General features: G+C 42.1%; 2 protein-coding genes across 8 annotated transcripts in view; one reads left to right on the plus strand and one right to left on the minus strand.

Moving 5' to 3' along the window:
* The window catches only part of LOC133990173 (nuclear factor 1 X-type-like), a gene marked incomplete in the record, with an annotated part of 106,904 nt that extends 92,434 nt beyond the window's left edge, over positions 1-14,470 (plus strand). For 4 of the 7 annotated variants that reach the window (XM_062428348.1, XM_062428368.1, XM_062428357.1 and 1 more), the window contains 4 exon segments: positions 2,858-3,027; positions 5,775-5,922; positions 8,176-8,264; positions 11,567-14,470. In XM_062428348.1, the coding sequence (XP_062284332.1) occupies positions 2,858-3,027; positions 5,775-5,922; positions 8,176-8,264; positions 11,567-11,581 (422 nt within the window). 7 annotated transcript variants of the gene reach the window in all.
* An 857-nt stretch (positions 14,471-15,327) lies between these two features.
* LOC133990223 (uncharacterized) lies at positions 15,328-19,903 on the minus strand. Its single transcript, XM_062428449.1, has 4 exons — positions 19,710-19,903; positions 18,640-18,804; positions 18,409-18,558; positions 15,328-18,275 (listed from the first exon to the last, which is right to left on the minus strand). Exons 1-4 carry the CDS (start codon positions 19,710-19,712, stop codon positions 18,186-18,188), a joined length of 408 nt encoding a protein of 135 aa, XP_062284433.1. The 5' UTR covers positions 19,713-19,903; the 3' UTR covers positions 15,328-18,185.
* Between the last annotated feature and the right edge of the window lie 703 nt (positions 19,904-20,606).

Consider the following 20,606-nt stretch of genomic DNA (forward strand, 5'->3'; position numbering starts at 1 on the left):
GCATCCATGCCTTTGTGACTGATTTGCCTCACATCTTACTGCTTCACGCATTTTAATCTGTTCTAACTGAATTGCATTTTTGAACTTGTATGTGTTTGGTTGTCAGTTATTGCATTTCAACAGACACATATTGCAGATGTTTTGTTCTCATACAATCAACTTGACTGTGTAAGTTAACGTGCCAAGTGAGGCTATCAACATATTTTATAATTTAATTTGTTTAATAGAAAGCCTTTTTTTAATATAGGAGTGAAACAAAAAAAGAAGACACATTTGTATCAACATTAGGTGTCCATCAGGGTCTTACTTGGCTTTAATTTTCTCTTTTATTAAGATTTGATCAGCAGGTTTCTCCTTGTTTTGTTTCTATAAGAGTATAGAGCTAATCATTTTTAAAGGGAAAAGTGCACTGACATTCTTTAAATAACCTCCAGTGTTTCCAAGGTCCTTTTTCGATTAATACACTAAGAGCAAGCTGTCCTCCTAAGAGTGTTTTTGGTCCTATAGCATAACCGACATGGTTTCTCCATCTCCAACCAGAGAATTCCCAAAGTCTCCTGGATCCAAGTTTGCCAACAAGTCCCTGTAGGCTTGTCTCACTTTTCAAAGGAATAAAAATGTCCTCCTCTCGCTATCTCTCTCCCTCATTCCATTTATCTCTCAAAGGGATGGTTTGGGTCCACAGCCAAACCAGACCTACCATGTAAAGGTCATTTGGACTCATTGCCCTCCAAGTTGAAACGTATTGAATTTTACTTGCGGAGCTCCCCACAGTATATTTAGAAAAATATAGTCCAGGCCGGATCTTGCACCATTAAGCTATGTTGTTTATCTATACAGAGCAGTCATATACCCCTTCGAGAATCCAAAACAACAGATTGAATTTTGCATTTGAATTGATTTCTAAAATTTGCCTCTCCGTTTCGTATTTGAGTTGAGGAGGTGTGAGGGACGAGCTCAGGTTTCTTTGTTTCCCCACTAACTTATCACACTCTCCAAACTGCAAATGTGGACTGGCGGCTAAGAGGTTTTCATGTAATAGAGAGGCTGTAATGAGACAATGTTTAGAGATTGTGTATGGGTGCATTTGTGCACGTACACACAGACACACACACACACACATGCGCGTATGTGTAAATTTACACTCTTGCGGAGGACTCTCTGTGCTAAAATGGCTGCCATCCCAAATGGAATGTCCCTCGGAGGCCTTGGTTCTATAAAGAGACTGGAGGATGATGGGAGGGAGGGAAGGAGAGAGGGATGAAAAGAAAGATGGGGGTAGACAGCCAGGAGGAGGACTCAGTTAGCAAACCATGGCCTGCCTTGGATGAACTGTAGGTGTTAGCTCTTGTTGGATAGGGTCTAGAGAGTGTGGGTGTTCAGGGGTAAGGACTGGATGGTTTATGTCCTGTTGTTGGCTCCGGACTAACGTGGAAAGCTGCCAGATTGACTGTTGTCTGATTATACTAGTCTGGAGAGTCCGCTATTGTGGCAGCGATTACACACACACACACAGACACACACACACACACACACACAAATATACATACAAGGACACATAGAAGCTCCAACAGACAGAGCAGACAACTGAAACATGTACAGATCCAAATGCAGAAACAAAAATACCAAAAATTCACATGCTCACAATGAAGCACTGAAAAATACAGACACACACCAACCCAGGCACCAAAAGATACAGAAAAACACAGCAACATAGAAAACACACAAACACAGAAAAGTTTGAACGACTGGCTCCGACACACTTTATGAGTACAGTATACACAAGAGATAGTAGGTGACAGACATAATCACAGATGCTTGTTCGCCAGGCTCCCCTCACCTAGCAGCTTGCCTCTTTAGTTTGGTGTGCCAAATTGCCAAAGCCATAGAATCTCACCAGACAAGACAGACAGTGGAGCCTAGTGTGTGTGTGTGTGTGTGTGTGTGTGTGTGTGTGTGCGCATGCGTGCGTGCGTGCGTGCGTGCGGTTGGCTAACTGGCTGGCTGACTAATGTCTCCGAGAGGCGTTTTGTGGTCGGTTGGGAGTGGAGGGGAGATTCTCTCTCTCAAGCTTCAAACTTCTGGACAGAACCGCGCAGCAAGGATATTTTGCTGATTGATTGCACATCACCGACAAGTAATAAAACAAATGTGGAAAAACGAAGTGTGGGTGTGTGTGTGGCTCTGTCATACCTGTCATAAGTGGTTTGTGTATGCGTGTGTGTGTGTTTGGGAGACAGAAATGGAGAGGGAGCAGAAGGCAGAAAATACTGTAACACACTCATGCATGTGTGTGTGTGTGTGTGTGTGTGTGTGTGTGTGTGTGTGTGTGTGTGTGTGTGTGTGTGTGTGTGTGTGTGTGTGTGTGTGTGTGTGTGTGTGTGTGTGTGTGTGTGTGTGTGTGTGTGTGTGTGTGGCCATGCCAGGCAGAGGTACAGAGAAATCTAGTTGGATGATTTATAAAATGAATGGGACCAGATGTTGCCCAATAGCCAGGGATAATGCCAGTCATTTGTAAGCAGAAACAGCTTCAGTCAGTCCACCACAAGAGAATGTCACAGCTATTTTTTGTGTCATGACAATAATAGGCCAAAGCAGAAACTTGGTGTTTGATGCCAGCTCTGTTGTTGCTTAGTTAAAGCATATGCATGTCTTATATACTGTCATAGGTGTGCATGTTAATGTACTGAATATCATATTGTGTAGAGTTTTATATGTGCTGTGTTCAAGTAGAAATACAATAGAATGACATGAGTCTCACTATATTTTTCCGACTTTTGGTCTTCTCCTCACATCCCTCTTCCTCCTCTCCTTTCCCGCTCCTATTTACTGTCCTCCTCTCCACATTTCTACTCAGGGAGTCCCCGTGCCTCAGCCTCAGCCCTGCATTTCCCCTCCTCCTCTATCATCCAGCAGTCCAGCCCGTATTTCACTCACCCCACCATACGCTACCATCACCACCAGGACCCGCTTAAGGAGTTTGTGCAGTTTGTGTGCACCGACGGCACAGGACAGCCGAGCGCGCAGGTAAGTGATCTATGTGTTTGGGAAAGGGTGGCAGAGGGGATAAAGACATAAAACATAAAATACTACTTGATACTGATTACGTCTTCGTTCAGGTTTGTAGAAAATATTGAAGAAGTTGTAGAACAAAAGGCAGCAAGATTCCGATAATAAATCAGCATCATAATCGTACATAACGACCGCTGTGTCATTTTATATCATATTTATTGGAAAAACAGGTGTTACAAGTTCAAGGGGTCCTAGACCTGGGAATAGAGCAATATTTATATAGTTGAGCAACTTTGCCAGGGAAGAGGAAAAACTGTTGTAGAGCAAACAGATCAACAACAGAAAGCAGCCAGATGTGCTGAAGCAAAAGAAAACATCAACTGGAGAGGGAAAACTTTCGGGAAAGGAGCCAAACGACTTTTGACGCATCTTAGGTTCAACATCCAATCGTCATAATCTTTTGGTTAGAAGAAGATCCTGCCAATATATTGTATCCATCTGGACACAACCAGGTACTTAGATAATCACCAGCAACAACAATTGAGAGTAAAGTGGTTGAAATAAATTTATTGTGTAGCAGAAAGGGGATAACAAGATTAGGTTTGTGAGGGCAACTGGCAGTGGATTCAAGGAAACAGTTTGTAATTCCTCAGGAGATAGTAAACTCAAATGGGAGGTTAGACCAGACCTGGTGTTGTGGTCAGAGTCACAGTAGATTACGTTCTCTGAGCTCACAGTGCCATGGGAGGATGCAGCAGCTGTAACTCATGAAGGAAAAATGCTCAGGCTGAAGTTAGCAGCTGAATTGGGCCAGCAAGTCTACAAAACTGGGAAGGAGCAACTGAGTTTTACATTTGCAGACAGATCAAGATCGGCAGTGTTTGGAAAGTTAGGTATCCATGGGTTGAACCTGAAGCAAACATTAAAGACCACAGGTGCATTCTAATAGTTGTCTAATAAGCCCTTGTTGACCAGCTGCCATTTGAAGTGCTTCTTTACTCTGAACAATGAGAGTAAATCACTCAAGGGGGACATCTCACCCACTGTGTTGTGATATTTAAACATTTTTCTACGCACTGCATTAGGTCAACTAATATTTAGCAAACCACCTTGCCCCTTTGCTCTGCAAGTGGCCCCTCATGAGAGTGCCAAGGGGAATTGAAGGACAGTTATTGAAACACACTGAGTGTCAGACGAAGTGTAGAAGCTACTGAGCAGTTGTGGGGTAACAGATTACATTAAACAGTGTTACAGATTTAGGATAGATTCAATTTACAGGAAAAAAAGACCATCAGATTACAGATTCATTTATCAAAATTGGGATTATTAGCAGGATTACAATTTTTAAAATAAATAAGGATATACTACAATGCACTGTAAAACTCCCAAATGTAAGCAGGGCGGGAACAAGAGAGCAAAATAACTCACTGATCAACAACAGTGTGAGTAGAGGATGATACCATGTGGCATGTGCAGGTTTGGCTGGGTGTTGGGAGAGTAGGCAGAGAAGGTCATTACACACTATGGCAGTTTCAAAGAGTCTGACAAATATTTAAAAGAGATATTAAGTTTATGACAGCTTGTGGCGCACATAACCTCTCTCCACTGAGATGACTTTGTGTGTGTGTGTGTGTAACGTGTCTAGAGCTGACACTGTGTCACTGGTTCGGTGAGCATGTTCAACACTGAATGAGTTAGAAAAACTCAGATGTATCACACAGATACACTGAACTGAACTGAATAAAGGACACTGTGAAGCCCATGATGCTGCTGCAAAGATTTCTGCCACTGTCGTTCCTCTTCGAAGATCTGTGAAGGAGGACAAAGCTCTCGTAGAGTGGGCATGAATACCTGGTGGGGGGTCTTCCCCAGGTGCGACATACATTACGCCTATGTGATTTTGTGGGGCTAAAAATCAATGAAACATCGGTGGAGGTTGCCCCGTTTGATAACCCTCATAACATACCCACACTTACTCACTCAAAGCTAGAGTTTCAAACATTACAACAAGAACACAGTATAAAGCTGGCTGTCAAATGTTTGCAAAACTTCTTCTGGCCTTACATGGATATTTCAGAGTTATCCTGACATACATTCACTAAGGTATAAGCTACTGGTTAATACTGTAAACCTCTACTGTAAACTTGGCCTTCTGAGCAACTTTGAAACCACTTGTCAAATCCTTTTTCATGTCCTGTTATTCTCTGTTCTCATTACTTTCCACACTTAAGTCAGTGTACAGTAATGCGAGAAAATGCACTCACATTATGCACAGACACTTGCACGAACTGACACCCTTTTTACAGCGCTGCTTGATGTAATTCTTACATTGCACTATAATAACTTTCCTAGTGAACGACTCCATTTTTCTCTTCCTCTTGTGTGTGACGATGTTCATCGCTTTTTCCTTTTCTTAGTTACCCGATTATTTTTGGCCAGACTGTATGATATTTTTGTTTAGTTTTAATTTTGAGTTTGGTGACCTCTCTTGTCCCTGTGTATGTATGTGTGTGTGTGTGTGTGTGTGTGTGTGTGTGTGTGTGTTTTAGTTTGTCCTGGTGAACTAGGCCCTGCTTGTATGCATGTTTGTTGATATACAGGTGTGTCTTACCCTTGGATGTGATTCTGTGTACAGTGCGTGTGAGTAACTTTATGTTGTGTATGTGTGTGTGTGTGTGTGTGTGTGTGTGTGCCTGGCTCCCTGTGTACTGTATGATCTCGGGGTGTCTCCTGCTCACCCTGTCTGTATGGTCCGTCTGCAGCCTAATGGAGGTGGCCAGAGCAAAATGCCGGGCTCCTTCCTGCTGCCCCCGCCACCCCCGGTGGCACGCCCTGTGCCCCTCCCCATGCCCGACTCTAAAAGCATCAGCACGCCCACTGACGGCGGACTCAGCTCACCCGCATCTCCGTGTAAGTCATCCCCCACTCCCACTCCCCTCCACAAACCCCCAGTATTGCCCCAGTCTCCCCACAGATTTATCATGTAGGCCAAAACAATGTGAGGCTCCCATAGTTTTATTAGATCTTAGCTTTATCTTATTTGAAAATCTGCTTCGGCTGTGTTAGGCTAGGACAGACGTAGCCATCATAGAAGTCTCAGGATTTATGTGCAGTTCAGAAACAAAGGCGGCTTTCTGTGTGATCTTGTACAAATACTGAAAAAGCACAGATTTGGGACTTCTACAATGGCTACTCCTATAGTTTTTCATAGTTTGGCCATTAGCTCACCGTACACTTCCAGTAAGGTTGCAGTCTGCTCAGTCAAACACTCAGCAGCCCCAGGAGCTTGACTCTTATTTCATCCATCACCTGATGGAGTGTACTGTACTGTACTGTACTGTACTGTACTAGAAATATCCAATTCTATTGAGGCAGAAGCCACGCCTTTGCCAAACCAGAGATCCTCTTTCAAGCTCTTCTGTAACTCTTGCTCTCACTTACTCTGAAGTTCAGTCTCCTTTTCTCTCCTCGTGTCTTTGCAAACCACCTCAGCCTCTTTCCCCCACCCTTTCTCTTTGCTCAAGAACTTTTTACTCTCTCTTTTTCTCTCACTCTCTGGTGTTGGATTTCCTGCTAGCACCACAAGAGGCAGTGTAGTTTCTCTCCCTTCTTTTTGATGTGTTTTGTAGTTTGGGGGGGAGCAGAGCAGAGCAGGGCCCTGTGCACGTTGCCTCTGTAGCCGCAAGCCTTTGATCAACGCAGACTTTGCATGTCTGTCTGTGACAGCGGCAATACAATCTACCCCCTTCTCTCTCTTTTTTTTTGCTTTCTTCTTTTCTTTATTTGATATATTCTCATATCCTCCTTTCTTTGTTCCTTTTTTCCCTTTATTTCTCTCTTTTTTTCTTTTTAAGGGAACAAAATTAGGGCAGTTGGCGTGGACTCCAAAAAAACATCATGCCCCACTTTACCCACCCAATCCCCTCGTCACTTTCACACAAATCTCACAACAATTAAAAATTGAGAACAACAAAAAACATGGAAATCACAGTGTAACAAGAACTACCCAGTCTCTCTAAACATGAATGATAAAATCTAATCAAACCTGTCTAATAAGTGCTGCACTGGGGGAGCAGGAGAGAGGAGTGTTATCAGGGAGCGGTGAGGCTTTGGTTGGTTGCACCCAGACAGGTGCAGTGCGAGAGTCGGGCCACGGGAGAGGCACACCAAGAGGGGGCACTGGACGGAGCAACCGGGGCACCTTCTCCTCCTTTTGTTTTGACTTTTTCTCCTCTTCCTGTCCTATCAACCTTTCCTCCCCTCCCCCTTCCAACTCTCTCAGATTAACGTGTCACTTTATTATTTATTTATATGAGTATTTATATAAATAAATATCGTACATTTCGTACTCTTTTTTTCATTCCGGTGGCTGTTATCACTGTTTTTTTTTCTACTCCCTCTAATTTTGTCTCTGATTCTCAAGTAATTACAGTCATAAAAAACACACACATATGGCTCACTCTCACTCATGCATCAGTTTCCAGCCCTGTCACTGTCACCCCCACACATCCCCATCCCCTCAACCTCACTCAAGTCATGCACAGCAAAAGTTTTACTCAGCTGCCATGTTGGAGTCCAGTGAGCACAACTGCCCTAAATTTGATCCTGTGGCATCACTGAATGGTGTCACTTTGTAGGCAAAATGCTCCTCTTAAACTAGTAAACATAAATGGAGCATTGGTTACCACTGGTGATGAATACAGTTCCTCCACCGGTTGACCCTGTTATTATGTCTACAGTGAGTCCTCAGTGGTTTTTTATGATTAGAGTGGCTTATTACTGAGGCCAGGGGCTGCTGAGGAGCGTCAGTGACTAACAGCGCAGCCATATTTGGGGGAAATAGCTTCCTCATGTTAGCTCTATTCATTGCAGACTGTACTTCCCCTTGTTAACCACAGATTACATGGATAAGTGAAGGATAATAACAATTAACCTGCCCACAACATGAACAAATCATCCATGTGACTAATAGGGCATCAGTATCCCTGACCCTTACTGTCTGTTCAGAATAATTCATTTGACAGTGATATGTAGTCCTGTAGTGAGTTAATCTTACAGTAAAATATACAGATAATAATGATGAGAGCATCAAACTCTACTATGAGCTCAGTGTGTATGTGTGTGTGTAAAAGCATGTACACACTTGTCTCTCTCTGTTTATAGCATACTCCACGCCAGGCTCCACAGCTCCCAACCGGTTTGTCGGCATCGGAACACGGGACAACTTTCTGAATATCCCCCAGCAGACTCAGGTACCCCGCCAGCCTCCCTCATTTAATTAACATCCACCCATCCACGTCTCCCTCCTCCTCCTCTGTTTTTATGTCTTCTTTTAATTTCCCCTCATTGCTGCAAGCGTGACTCTGCACAATGCTGCACATAAATGTTATTTTAAAGTGCAGCTCTACTGTAGGCATATTCAGGTTTAAATGGACAGGCATGTCATTCAGAGCGAAGGCTCTGATACAGAGGCAATACTCAGACAATGGCTCTGCATTGGCAACGTTGTACAATCAGCAAATCACCCGATGGCACCAGCGTTGATCAACGGTATGAATATTTCGCTACTCTGACAGATGAGATGACATCTGTTGTCATCCCAGAACCATTTCCTGCTTCATTTTGCTTAACCAGGAACTGAATATGTTAACAAAACACTCCCAAGTCAGGGTCTGCTTATTAGCTATTTCTGGAGCTTTCACCCAAATCATCTAGCTTGGATGTCAACAGATTTATCTCCATGAAATCTGAGAAAACAATGGGGAAGACTTTGTGATGTGGTCGAAAAGTCTGGAAAAAGCTAGTAAGTGGACCTTTCAGTTGTTGAGAACTTTGAACTTTTATGCTATGTTTTAATGCAATTTACCATTTTAAAGCTTTTCATACTCAAAATGTGTGGTTAAAATTAGTGGTTGTTTGAATTGATGATGTACTTCCACACCCGACACAATACCGTCTGAAATTATTGCAGGGGAATACTGTGAATGCTATAATGGACCAGGGGTGCATACATTTGTACAGACATAATCATTTGTTTGCAAACTTGCCCACCTACTTTGATTCAAAGTGTTGCCCGTGTATCAAGGCCTTAAGTTTCAGTATTGGTTTACACTTTCTGTACCACAGTAGTTTCCCCACAGTGAATGTAAGAAGTGCCAGTGACTTTCAGCTCCAGCAGTGTTGATTTATCTCTGCTCGGCTCAACAGTGTGTATTAGTGCAGCGTGTGAGGCCAGTAGTGCACTACATTGTGGTTTCAGCTTTGGCTGCGCTCTGCCACTGGGCTGCAGTGTCTTGGGCCTCCTCCATCACCAACACAACTTTTCTCATTAGGGGCTAACCGCACCTGCCTGCAGCCAACTCGGCTCTCCTGTCCTCCCCACACATGGAAACAATCTGCATTCCTCCTCAGCACAGCTCTGCCCCCCCCCCCCCCCCCCCCCCCCCCCCCCCCCCATGCATCAGCAGCCCACCCTCTCTCTCTTTCTCGCCCTCTCTCCTCCTGCTGCTCCCTCTAGTATTTTCAAGCTCCCCACCTGCACCACTCTACCACAGATGTATCCCTGGCACTGAGGGGATATCCAAACACTGTCCAAATGTGTGCAAGCTTGTATTGCACACACGCACATACACTTCAGCCCTGTGCCAAAACTCTTGCCCCTCATTTTCCTCCTAACAACAGGGTTTTTACAACAGCTTACATCTGTTCAGAGCGCTTATTATCTCCTGCTATTGCTTATCAAACATTATTGAAAAATGTCCACTTTGAGCATTTCTGTCGGATTTACAGCACACACAGGGACAACCTGGGCACTGGTATCAACTGCTCCCAGTTAGCTGAGCCTAGTAGGTCAGTAACAGCCCCAGCCAGAGTGAGTAACAGAGGTCTCTGCCTATCCTGCTGTTCTCTGGCATATGGAGAGGTTCAGACGATGGCCCTGCCAGCCCGCCTCGCCGCCTGCTAGCCAACTAGCCAAGACAGAGGGAGAGAGTCTTCCCACTGCTGTCAGGGCAAGACGCTGAGAAAAGCTGGTCTGAGGAGCTCTCTGGTGGTGAGACCTCAGCCATGCAGGAAGAGAGACGGAGATAGGGGAGAAAATAAAGAGGGACTGAGAGAAAGGGAGGGAAAAAAGAGAGAGGGAGTTAGTTGAAGCTCGCTGCACTCCACAGTCACGTCCCGGCTGTCTGGTTGCTGCGGGCAACCAGACATGATGTCATAGGCAGTTGAACTTGGACGAAGGGGGGGTTAGAGAGAGAAGGGGGGGGGGGGTCACTTTCCACTGCCAAGGATTACATTGGGAGAGCCAGAGTGAGAGAGGGGAGAAAAGAGAAGGGGGTTAAGGGAAGTTGGAGCCAGGAGGAGGAGTTATCTCCAAACACCAAAGAATTATGGGTAGGAAAGAGAGAGGTAGTGAAGGATATAAGGGATAGAGTGTGTGTGTGTGTGTGTGTGTGTGTGTGTGTGTGTGTGTGTGTGTGTGTGTGTGTGTGTGTGTGTGTGTGTGTGTGTGTGTGTGTGTGTGTGTGTGTGTGTCTGTGTATGTGTGTGTGTGTTGGTGTGTGTGTGTTGGGGGGGGGGGTCGTGCAAACCCGACTTTCTCTGGGTTTGCACGAATGGGGGACAACAGAGAGTTTGCTGTTAAAGGTGGGGTAATTTCGCTGCACTCCCCGGGTCGAGGCCTATGGAATGTCAGCAGCAGCCAGAACGGCTCGGCCTGTGCCAAAGCCTCCTCTCTGCCCTCTTATCAAAGTGAGAAACCGGATCCCTGGAGTAGCTGCCCTCAATAGCGTTACAGTGTAGCCTGAGACCACTCGGGCTCACAGAGAAGAAACATATTAGGAGGATCGCCTTACATGTAAACTAGTAGCGCATGACAGAGCAGTTATGGGCCCGCTCATTGGAAAGCCATTCAGAACGACACAAAAAACTGCTGCCCTAATGCTATTTGTAGCTCTGAAATAACACGAGTGTTTTTAATGAAGAAAAAAGCTCAAGTCAGCCCTCTTTTAAACATTAAGTGTTTAAGTCAAGGTGGTAACTTTTTCGGCACTGTGTGGGACAACTGAGCTCAGCAAGTACTGACAGTGAGGGAGAAAAAGGAGTCAAAGATGGCCACCTAGTGGTTGTAGAATTGTTTATACATGTGGCCCCCAACATTTTTTGCCCGTGATCTCTTAAAGCAGTGTACTTGCGACCTCAGCCTCATTTATGTTTGGCATACTGTATGCCTTATGACTGACAACAGAGTCATTTTTTTATTTATTATATTTTTAAAGACCTGAAGAGGTGAAATTGTCATGTAATCTGCCAGAAAAAAGACAAAATAATAATCATTTTGTGTATCAAAAATGTGTTTTTTTCTGATTTCTTAACTCCTTGTTTGGGATCTTGTGTACTGTTCAAAATGCTGTTCTGTGTTCATACTTCATACCAGTTCATCCTCTGTTATGTCAACCCCCCTTTACCTCCTTTATTCATACCAATATCATGTGTATGTCTGTTTTTGCTAATGTAGTTTAGAGACTAATTCTTTTTTTCATTTTCTCCTCCACAGTCCTGGTTCCTCTGACAAGGCCTCTATGAATCAACAACTAAAATTGTGTCATGAAAATTGGAAATTTGACAAACAAACACATCATCGTTGATTAAGAACAGACTGCTGACACTAAAAGTTTCTCTATCGCCAACACTATTCAAAGTACTACTACAGAACCCGAAAAGACCCCGCCCGACCCTGCCCCGATTCAACACAATTTGAACAGGAGTGTTCATTGCCCTAATGCAGGAGCCTTCAATGAGATTGAGGGGACAGACTCAGAATGCAGAGAAAGATGAGGAACTGTCTCACACACACACACACCATGAAATGTCAGAAAGGAAACACAATATGGCGACCTGACACATGACCAATTATACATTTGTTGTTTCTTTTTTTATTATTATAATTATTTTTTCATTTTGTTGTCTCCACCATGAAACTCCATGCATTGGCTGGGAGATCCAAAAAAAATGTAGTAGTAAATGGTGAAATCAGATGTGCAAGTTGAAAAGATTGCAACCCAAATTGCACGCCTCCATATCAGTGTATTTCTCAAAGCACCTTTCCTCCAGGTGCCACCCGCCTCCCACCACACCACCACCGCCGCCCCCCCACCTGGAGCTCAGTGCTGCCCAGGGTCCAGACCAGAACCACAGCCACATGCCTGTGTGTTGCCACACTCTGCCGCTTCATTCGCTCAGCCCTGAGCCTCTTTCATTTCTGATTGGCCAATCATGGTGACACCATCCGATGGTGTGACATATATGCACTAAGTGGCTGGTCTTTGTTTACCTGTCGAAGCATCAGGGCGCCCTGCTGTGGGAGAAGTGATAGCCATGAGGCGAGTGCGAGCGAGTGAACACACGACAGACAGTCATAACACTAACTCTACATGTGCTCTTTCGTCCCCTCACCTATGCACTATTAATTTTTAATAAGGGATGAACAGTATTGCACATCGATGGTCAGATGAGCGATTAGAGAAGTGAGTCGAGGCTGGCTGCCACTACAGAGATGTGGCTGTGCTAACAATCAAGTCTAAACCCTGACACACAGTGCACACACACAAACACACACACACGCACGCATGCTTGCATACAGTACATGCAGACCATCCTCTCCAGAATAGTCTGTCACACAACCACTCATAATATCATTTTGTTATTATTCATAGACATGGGATTTAATTTACAGTAATGCACACACAGCATTAGCTTCATATTATTAGCTTTCATTTTGTTTGTAGGTGTTTTCTTGTGATTTCTCTCTTCTTTTTTTTTTTTTTGTTACAAGATTTGGTTTTGGTTCTGTCTCACTTGGATTGTTTTAACCTTCTCTTGCATGTCATAACATTTTTTTCTTTAGTATGCAGTAATACGTTTAGCATCACACTCGGATTTCAGCGAAACAGTAACAGCAGTTTCTCAAATCTCTCACGTATGGACAGCACAGTAACAACAGCTCATCACACACATCCCTTGCATTGCTTTACCCTGTATCCCTTAGTCCCGTCACAGGAAAACCCAGAGGAATACACACACACACACACACACACACACACACATACAAATGCACACACAGACACACACACACACACACACTTATAAATAGCACACTAACACCACCAACAACCTGACATATAATAATAAAGGGAAGCCTTTATATTTGGTTCTCCAAACTGCCTTTGTTAATGGTTTTTCATTCACTTAAGATTTGTCTTTTTAATTTGAGATATTTTTTTTCTATGTAAATGTTCACGTTTAAATTGCTATTTGGTATTATTTTCATCATGACACAATCCAACAAAAGCCGACCTCACAAAATAACTGGACTGCCTAGCTGTTGGTTCTATTTTGCAGGGATAGTAAACCGGGCTGAGACCCCGTTCTCAGCCTCTCTAGTAACATTAGCTCTACGTACTAAAACCTTATATCAAGACTATAACAATATATCAAAGTGCCTCTGTATTCCCTTCATGCAATTAGTAATAAACTTGACTTCAGGTTCTCTTCCCACATATAAGCTAAAGCTACAGGGAATGGTAGCATTGGTACATGTGGAAACCATTGGCCTAGGACAGATCTTTATAGAGGACTGCAAACTTCTTTTTTTTTTGTAAAGACAGAGAGAGAGAGATCTTATACATATATATTTATGATATATGCTCCTTTTTAACTTTTACTACATGAGCTGGTTGGCAGTCTAGTTATTTTCTGAACTCTCACCTCCCCCCCCACCCACCCACAACCTGTTTCAGTAACATCACCTTACTGTTACCAGTACGAATCAAACGACACACGTCATCGCCATCTGCAGCGCAGCATTCTAATACCTAGATGAACATGTCAAAAATCGACAGTAGGTTTGAAGAAAAAAAAGTGTTTGTTTTTTGATGGAAAGTATTATTATTGAAAAATATGTGTCGATTGAGCCACGTGCAATGCATTGGGTAGATCATTGTGTTTGTCTGTTAGAGATTTTTAAGAAAGCTAAGAGAAAAGAGAAAAAAAAATGTATTTGTTTGAAGTCCATAAGCTCCGGGACTCTAAACTAGAGGGCCATGAAAAATCCTAGTCTTTGTAAGTCGGGGATATTTGTTTTTATTTCCTTTGTCTCTTTTTTAATGTTTTATGTGTAATCATTTGTTTATAAAAATGTGGGAGGGCTGAAGGAAAAAAAATTCTACACAACTTCAAAAAAAATCTCTATTATCAGATGAAACCTGGTGCTTTAACACTATAAAGTACATTCAGAACTATTATAAATGAATGGTAAATGAACAAAAGTAACAGACCATTTAGGAAACAGCATTATTCCTCTCTATTTGTATTCTTCTTCTATTTGTATTGAGTGGGGGGAGAGGTTCCTATTCCTTAAGGTTGTGACACAAAAGGCATTTTGGTTCAACCTTTAGAAAAATTTTTAAACCTATCCTGTCAAGCCTAAGAAACGATGTTCAGATAACTTTACCCATGCACTGCCTGAAACTCACCAGCAAAACAACCCTGAAAAGAACCCTCCCAACTCAGTTCATTTGTATCACATACATTGGCATAAATACATGACAAGTTCCTCCCTGTACTCCGGGAGACGCTTCACATCCAGAAATCTGTTATCCCCATGATCATCTTGATATGTTTATGAATCGATTGCTGGATGGAGCTCAGCAGGTTGTGTTATGACAGTTGAAGTGGAAAGAGTATTAAAGCAGACCCTCTGTCTCCTGCACAGAAACAACAGTAAAGGGGCTGAAAGTAGCTTAGAATTAGGCACAAATATAAGGTCTGAACCATTTATGAAACAGGCAGCAAGGTGAGCCTCTCCCCTTTTCCACCCCCCTCCTCTGTAAATGACTCTTATAGTGCTTGTGCTGTAGTGTATAGTTTCCCAGCAGTTAAAGGTTGTCCCTTAAAAGTGCCTTTTGTTCACAGACTCCATTTTGTAATCCAGATCGCCCCATTTTTTTTTTCGAAATGGCTCGAGGAAGCAGGTTGCCACTGAGTGCCACAAGGAGGCAAAATGTCATCGCCATTCAGTGCTCAGACAACTTCTTCCTCCGCCTTCGAAATGAATCCCCTCCATTGTACCTCCCCTATATCCTCTCTTCCTTTTCAAAGCCGTATATATATATATATATATATATATATATATATATATATATATATATATATATATATATATATATATATATATATATATATATATGTACTATATATATGTATGTACTGTATATATATATATATATATATATATATATATATATATATATATATATATATATATATAGTACAAAAGGAAACTGGTGTGAATTAGTTCTTTACTTTTTATTGATAAATGATGACAAAAAATTTTTTTTTGAAAAGGCAAAAAAACTTGTTCTCGTTCAGCTCTTGCTTTTTTCTTCCCCTCTTGTCTCCACTGTCTGTTTTCTCTTAGACACTGGAGTAGTCTGTAACTGTGTGTCCGTCACTCTCCGTCTCTCCCTCTCTCTCTCTCCCTCCCGCCCTCTCCGCTGATGGGAGGGTGAAAAAAAATATTGCCGAAAAACTTTTGTCTGAGCAGAATGCAGTTAGCTCACATGTTATTCTTGTCTGTATGCTTCACATTGTATTACCATACCCATCTTCTTCAGCTTCTCCATTCAACAGCTAATGTAAGTGAACAAATTACACTGACGGGCTTTTGGGGGTGTCCTTGGGTGGGTTAGGAAGGGATGACAGGGGTCTCAAGGGGTTCGGGTTGAAGAGGTTAAACGGAGACGATTTTGGGATCTCGAGAGCTGAATGAACTGCTTTGGGATGTTGGAAAGGGGCTGCTTTGATTAGGATAAGAGTTTGCTCTTTTGTTTTAGCTATTTATTTTTGGCTTTGTTTTATTTCTCCCCCTTTTTTGTTTCCTTATCATTTGGATTTCTTTTAATATTTGCTATCAGGGTATGCTGTCGTTTAGGCTCTCTTTGAGGATGCCTTGGACTGTAAATGAAAGCTACAAGCACCTTATAACCGGACTTGTCCTGCATGAGGCTGAAAAGGGGGGGTTGCATTTCCAGGACATATCCTACATCCATTCAAATCAATCTTCAATCTTTAAAATCTATTTTAAAGTGAAGTATTATTGTTAACGGCGGGCTTCACACAGTGAAACCCTCAGCAGTATTAGCCACTTACAACACAACAACCAGATAGATAAAAGGCCAGCATGAACCTGATCCCTCAGATTGTGAGGATTCAGGGAAGTCCCTCCATTTTTCTCCTCTGACCACCTCATGCTGGACTGCTCCGTGTCTTTGTTCTGTTGTTTATTTTGTTCTTTATCTTCTTAAGCGTGTATGGTTATTGGTGTAATAGGCAGCACCCTAGGCCCCCCTGACTCCCAGCTCTTCTATGCCTCTGTCTACGCCCTCAGTGCAGCACCACTTCTTTGTGAGAACACCCCCAGAGCTCTAGGTGAAATGCATGTGTTAATTACAGTTTCTTTTCCATAAGAAGAAAAACACAGTTTGAGAAGAGCAGCACCTGATTGAATAAAAAGGATGTTCTTGACTGTACCACCCTGCTGTGCCATGTCCTTCTTTCTATAAACTGGTGCCTGAATAAACTAAAAGCTCAATATAATTATATAATTTGATTAATATGTGATTGAGAAAATGTCATTATAACATGCAGTATAAATATGAAGTCTTCAAGTTCTTCAAGAAAAGTTTGTATAGCTAAAGCAGCCTTTATAGCTGAAAGCCTGTAGTGTGTCTGAGCTGTTTTTGGGTCTGTCTTCACAGTGACCCGGGTCAGGTCCGTGGAGGGAGGACACTGACACCTGTACAGTCCAGACAATAAGTGTTTGGACAGTTATAAGTGTTTCCTTCAGTCATTCAGGATCTGTGCTCCAGCATTCAGTTTGAAATAAAGTAATCAACACAACAGTAAAGTGCCAGGTCTCCGCTTTAATTTTAGTAAGTTTACATTGTTACTGACAGCACTGTGGGGGAGATATTGCACTTTTAACACATAGGAGTTGAGTTAAAAATGAATTGGGCACTTGGCAGCTTTGTGTCATTGTTTAACATTAGTACATGCTCTAAAAAACGTATTCGTAGCTGAGAGTTGCCACTTAGACTGAGGTGGACTTGAAGAGTAAAGAGGTGACCATGCAAGTGACAAAGATAATGAGGCTGAGAGAAAAGAGCGAAAATCTATAAGCAAGATATCAAAGTTAGTTGGTTTGCTACTTTTTAGAAAGCAGGTGTGCATGTGGAAAACTCAAGTCAAGAATGTGTATCTAGTTACTCTAGTTACTTCTTTCTATATTGATGCAAACCTACTCCAATTAAAGCGGAGACTCGACATTTAATGTACTTTATTTCAAATTGATTGAGCTGGAGGGTTTTGTTCATGTTTTCATTATACTATGACGCAGTTACCGAAATGTTTATATCCAACAGACTGTGGTTTTAAGACATTTAAAAACAAGTATTTTCAGACCATCTTCTCCAAAGATATGTTAGCTCTTCATGCTGTTTTCCTCGAGGCATTTAAAAAGGGACAACAACAAAAAATCGTTGCTTCAAGAAGAAACAATATCCTTTTAGTTCATTATGGGCTACGCTCCAAAAACTACAACTCCCTTAATTGAACAAATAGCACATTAACTGCCTGTTATATGTCTTTCAAAGTCCACATCACCAGTTTAAATACATTTCTGTTTCTCCAAACCCCAAATGACACACTACATCATCTGGGTTATATTTTTACATTATAAACATCTCACAGGCAGAGAAGTAGTGCTTCACCTTTATGTGCAAAAAGTTTCCTTACCAAGTTGTAACAAATACTACAACTGATTTACCCAATCCATATAGTTTGTAATATATAATTTTGGGTTATTTACAACAGTTTTACAAAAGATTTTTTTTTGCTACTAAAATAAATATTTTTAAGCTCAGTCTGGCATCAGAGCTGGTGTTAGTGCAAGTATGGAAAAGCTATACATGGGATATGGTTGGTGTTTGTATTATAGAAACTATGACAATGATGATGATTATGATAATTGAAGGCTGGAATAAGACATTTAAACAATTTTGGCCTGAACATGAAGCAACATCCTCTCTTGACTGCACCAGTGTTTTCAGAGCAGTGCTTTAGGCCTCATGGTGTTCTTCACCCTGGTTCATCTGAAAGGTGACTTCCCCCTGCACCCAGTCCTCTGCAGAAGGCTGGACAGTGCTGGCCTGTTTTTAATGGGAACAGCAAGATGATTAATAGTTTGGTCGGTCATTATGCCAGACAAAAAAAACATAAATCTTTCAAAATGTGAAGGTCCCTTTAAAGTTAAAATGAATAACTGTCGAAAGAGTGATCTACCTGCAGGCTATTAAGTGCCTGTGGTGCAGGGTTAGTTTCCTGGACTGGATGGTATTTTTCGTCACTGTCAGAAAGATCATCTTCCTGTCCTTGTGACAGTGGAGACTGGGGTCCACTTTGCACAGGGTTTGGCGGCAGAGGAGCTACACCCTGCATGTAGGGAGATTTAACAGATAAATCCTTTCAGAGTGCCAAAGTAATAATACTCCAGACTGCAGAGGAGACACTTACCTGAGTGTCCCAGCCTGGTGGACTTGTCTCTTGGATTGGGGGGCTGTTATTGGAGGAAAATGGTATTGCCGCATGGCACGGTAGAGGAATGTTTTTATTAGATTGGATTCCAAAGGATGAAGGTGGAGTCGATGGCGGTGGTGGTGGTGGAGGAGGAGCTGTAGCCTGGATGTAAGAAGACTGACATTAGAGAGAGTCATCCCAGTCATAACCAAGATATCTTCTGTCTGATTAATACACATTCTGATCAGCCTGTCTGTGAAGCTGAAACATGATACTGGGACACAGGCCTGAAAGCTTGACCCTTACAGTGAGGGGATCTGGTGGCTCTGTTATGCTGTTGGGGGCATTTTGCTGGCATGGTTTGGGTCCACTTGTCCCTTTAGAAGGAAGAGATACTGCAAATCAATACAAAGTTGTTCTGAGTGATCACCTTTACCCTATGATGAAACATTTCTCTCCTAATGGCAGTGGTCTCTTCTAGGATGACACTACCCTGATCCATAGGGCACGAGGTCACTGAATAGTTTAATGAGTATGAAAATGATGTGATTGAATCATTATGCTGCGGCCTTCACAGTCACCAGATCACAACCTAATTGAACACCTATAGGAGGTTTTGGGAATATATTTTGGAATAACGGTGTTCATCTCTCCAGTCGAGCTCAGAGACTGTTGAATCAATGCCAAGGAGCATTGAAGCTGCTCTGGCAGTAAGTGGCAACCCAACTAAGACACTTTATGTTGGTTTTTCGTTTAATTTATCACCCATAAACTCCTATTAATTGTATCCCAAATCTTGAGGTGAAGTCCTTGATGTCACTACACAAAGCTGTTAATTACAGATATGCAAAGTACATTAAACACTTCAACAACACTGTAACACAATGAATCTGGTGTCAGTAATGTATAGGTGTTGTGCAGAAGTCTGTTCCCCGTCGTTCCGTGTTTCCCCCCTTTACCTTAAAGTGCACCCAATCTCTGTAACACCAAACTATAACCACGGAGGTGCTGTTAAGGGAATCACGGGAGGGGGAACAGAGTTCGACAACACCACCTCGCCCTCTTACCATCTCAATCCTTCAGATATCTCTGCGGTCACACTTGACAGGAACCGAGCACAACGTGAGACTAACGTTACGTTAAAAAAAGACGTATCACTGATGTAACACCGACAGTGTTTACCGGCAGAACGACGGGCGATAAATGTTGTATCTGCTACGTACAGTAACATCAAGCGACATGACATGTGTTTGCAAGGGACGAGCCCAACCCGGAACAACAACAACAACATGACGTTATACGACCCGCCCCCACAACACACACGTAGGTTAACTCTTTATTAAAATCACTTAAGCTAGTTAATAATAATTAAAAAAGCAATAAATTAATAAATCACCATGAAACACTGTTGTCTGAAACCTCTGATTAATAAATATATGACACCCCCCCCCCCCCCTTGAAAAAAACAAACAAAAAAACTTTATTTAGTTTTAATTTTGTTTTTATTATCTTTATATATAATTCATTATGTCATATTCTTTATTCCCTCTTATATGTAATTCATTTCTGAACTGTATAGACTGTATGGGTGTTTGCCTGTTGCTGTTTCAATAAACACACACACCTTTAGCAGTACATTTTGTAAAATCATTAAAAAGCAAGTCATTACAAAGATAGATAGATAGATAGATAGATAGATAGATAGATAGATAGATAGATAGATAGATAGATAGATAGATAGATAGATAGATAGATAGATAGAAATTAAAATATTACAGCAGCCAATCATGAGGTAAAAATGTAAAAGAAACAAAATGCAATTAAAGGCTTAATAATATACAATAACTGAACTCAAAAGAAAAATAAATAGAACAGAATCAGCCAGGATAAAGTACGACAAATAATTTGTGTTTTAACAATTAATTTCACAATAAATTAATTATTGAGTTTCTTAACTCTGATGG

This window comes from Scomber scombrus, chromosome 2 (assembly GCF_963691925.1).
Source record: "Scomber scombrus chromosome 2, fScoSco1.1, whole genome shotgun sequence".
NCBI classification, from domain to species: Eukaryota; Metazoa; Chordata; class Actinopteri; order Scombriformes; family Scombridae; genus Scomber; species Scomber scombrus.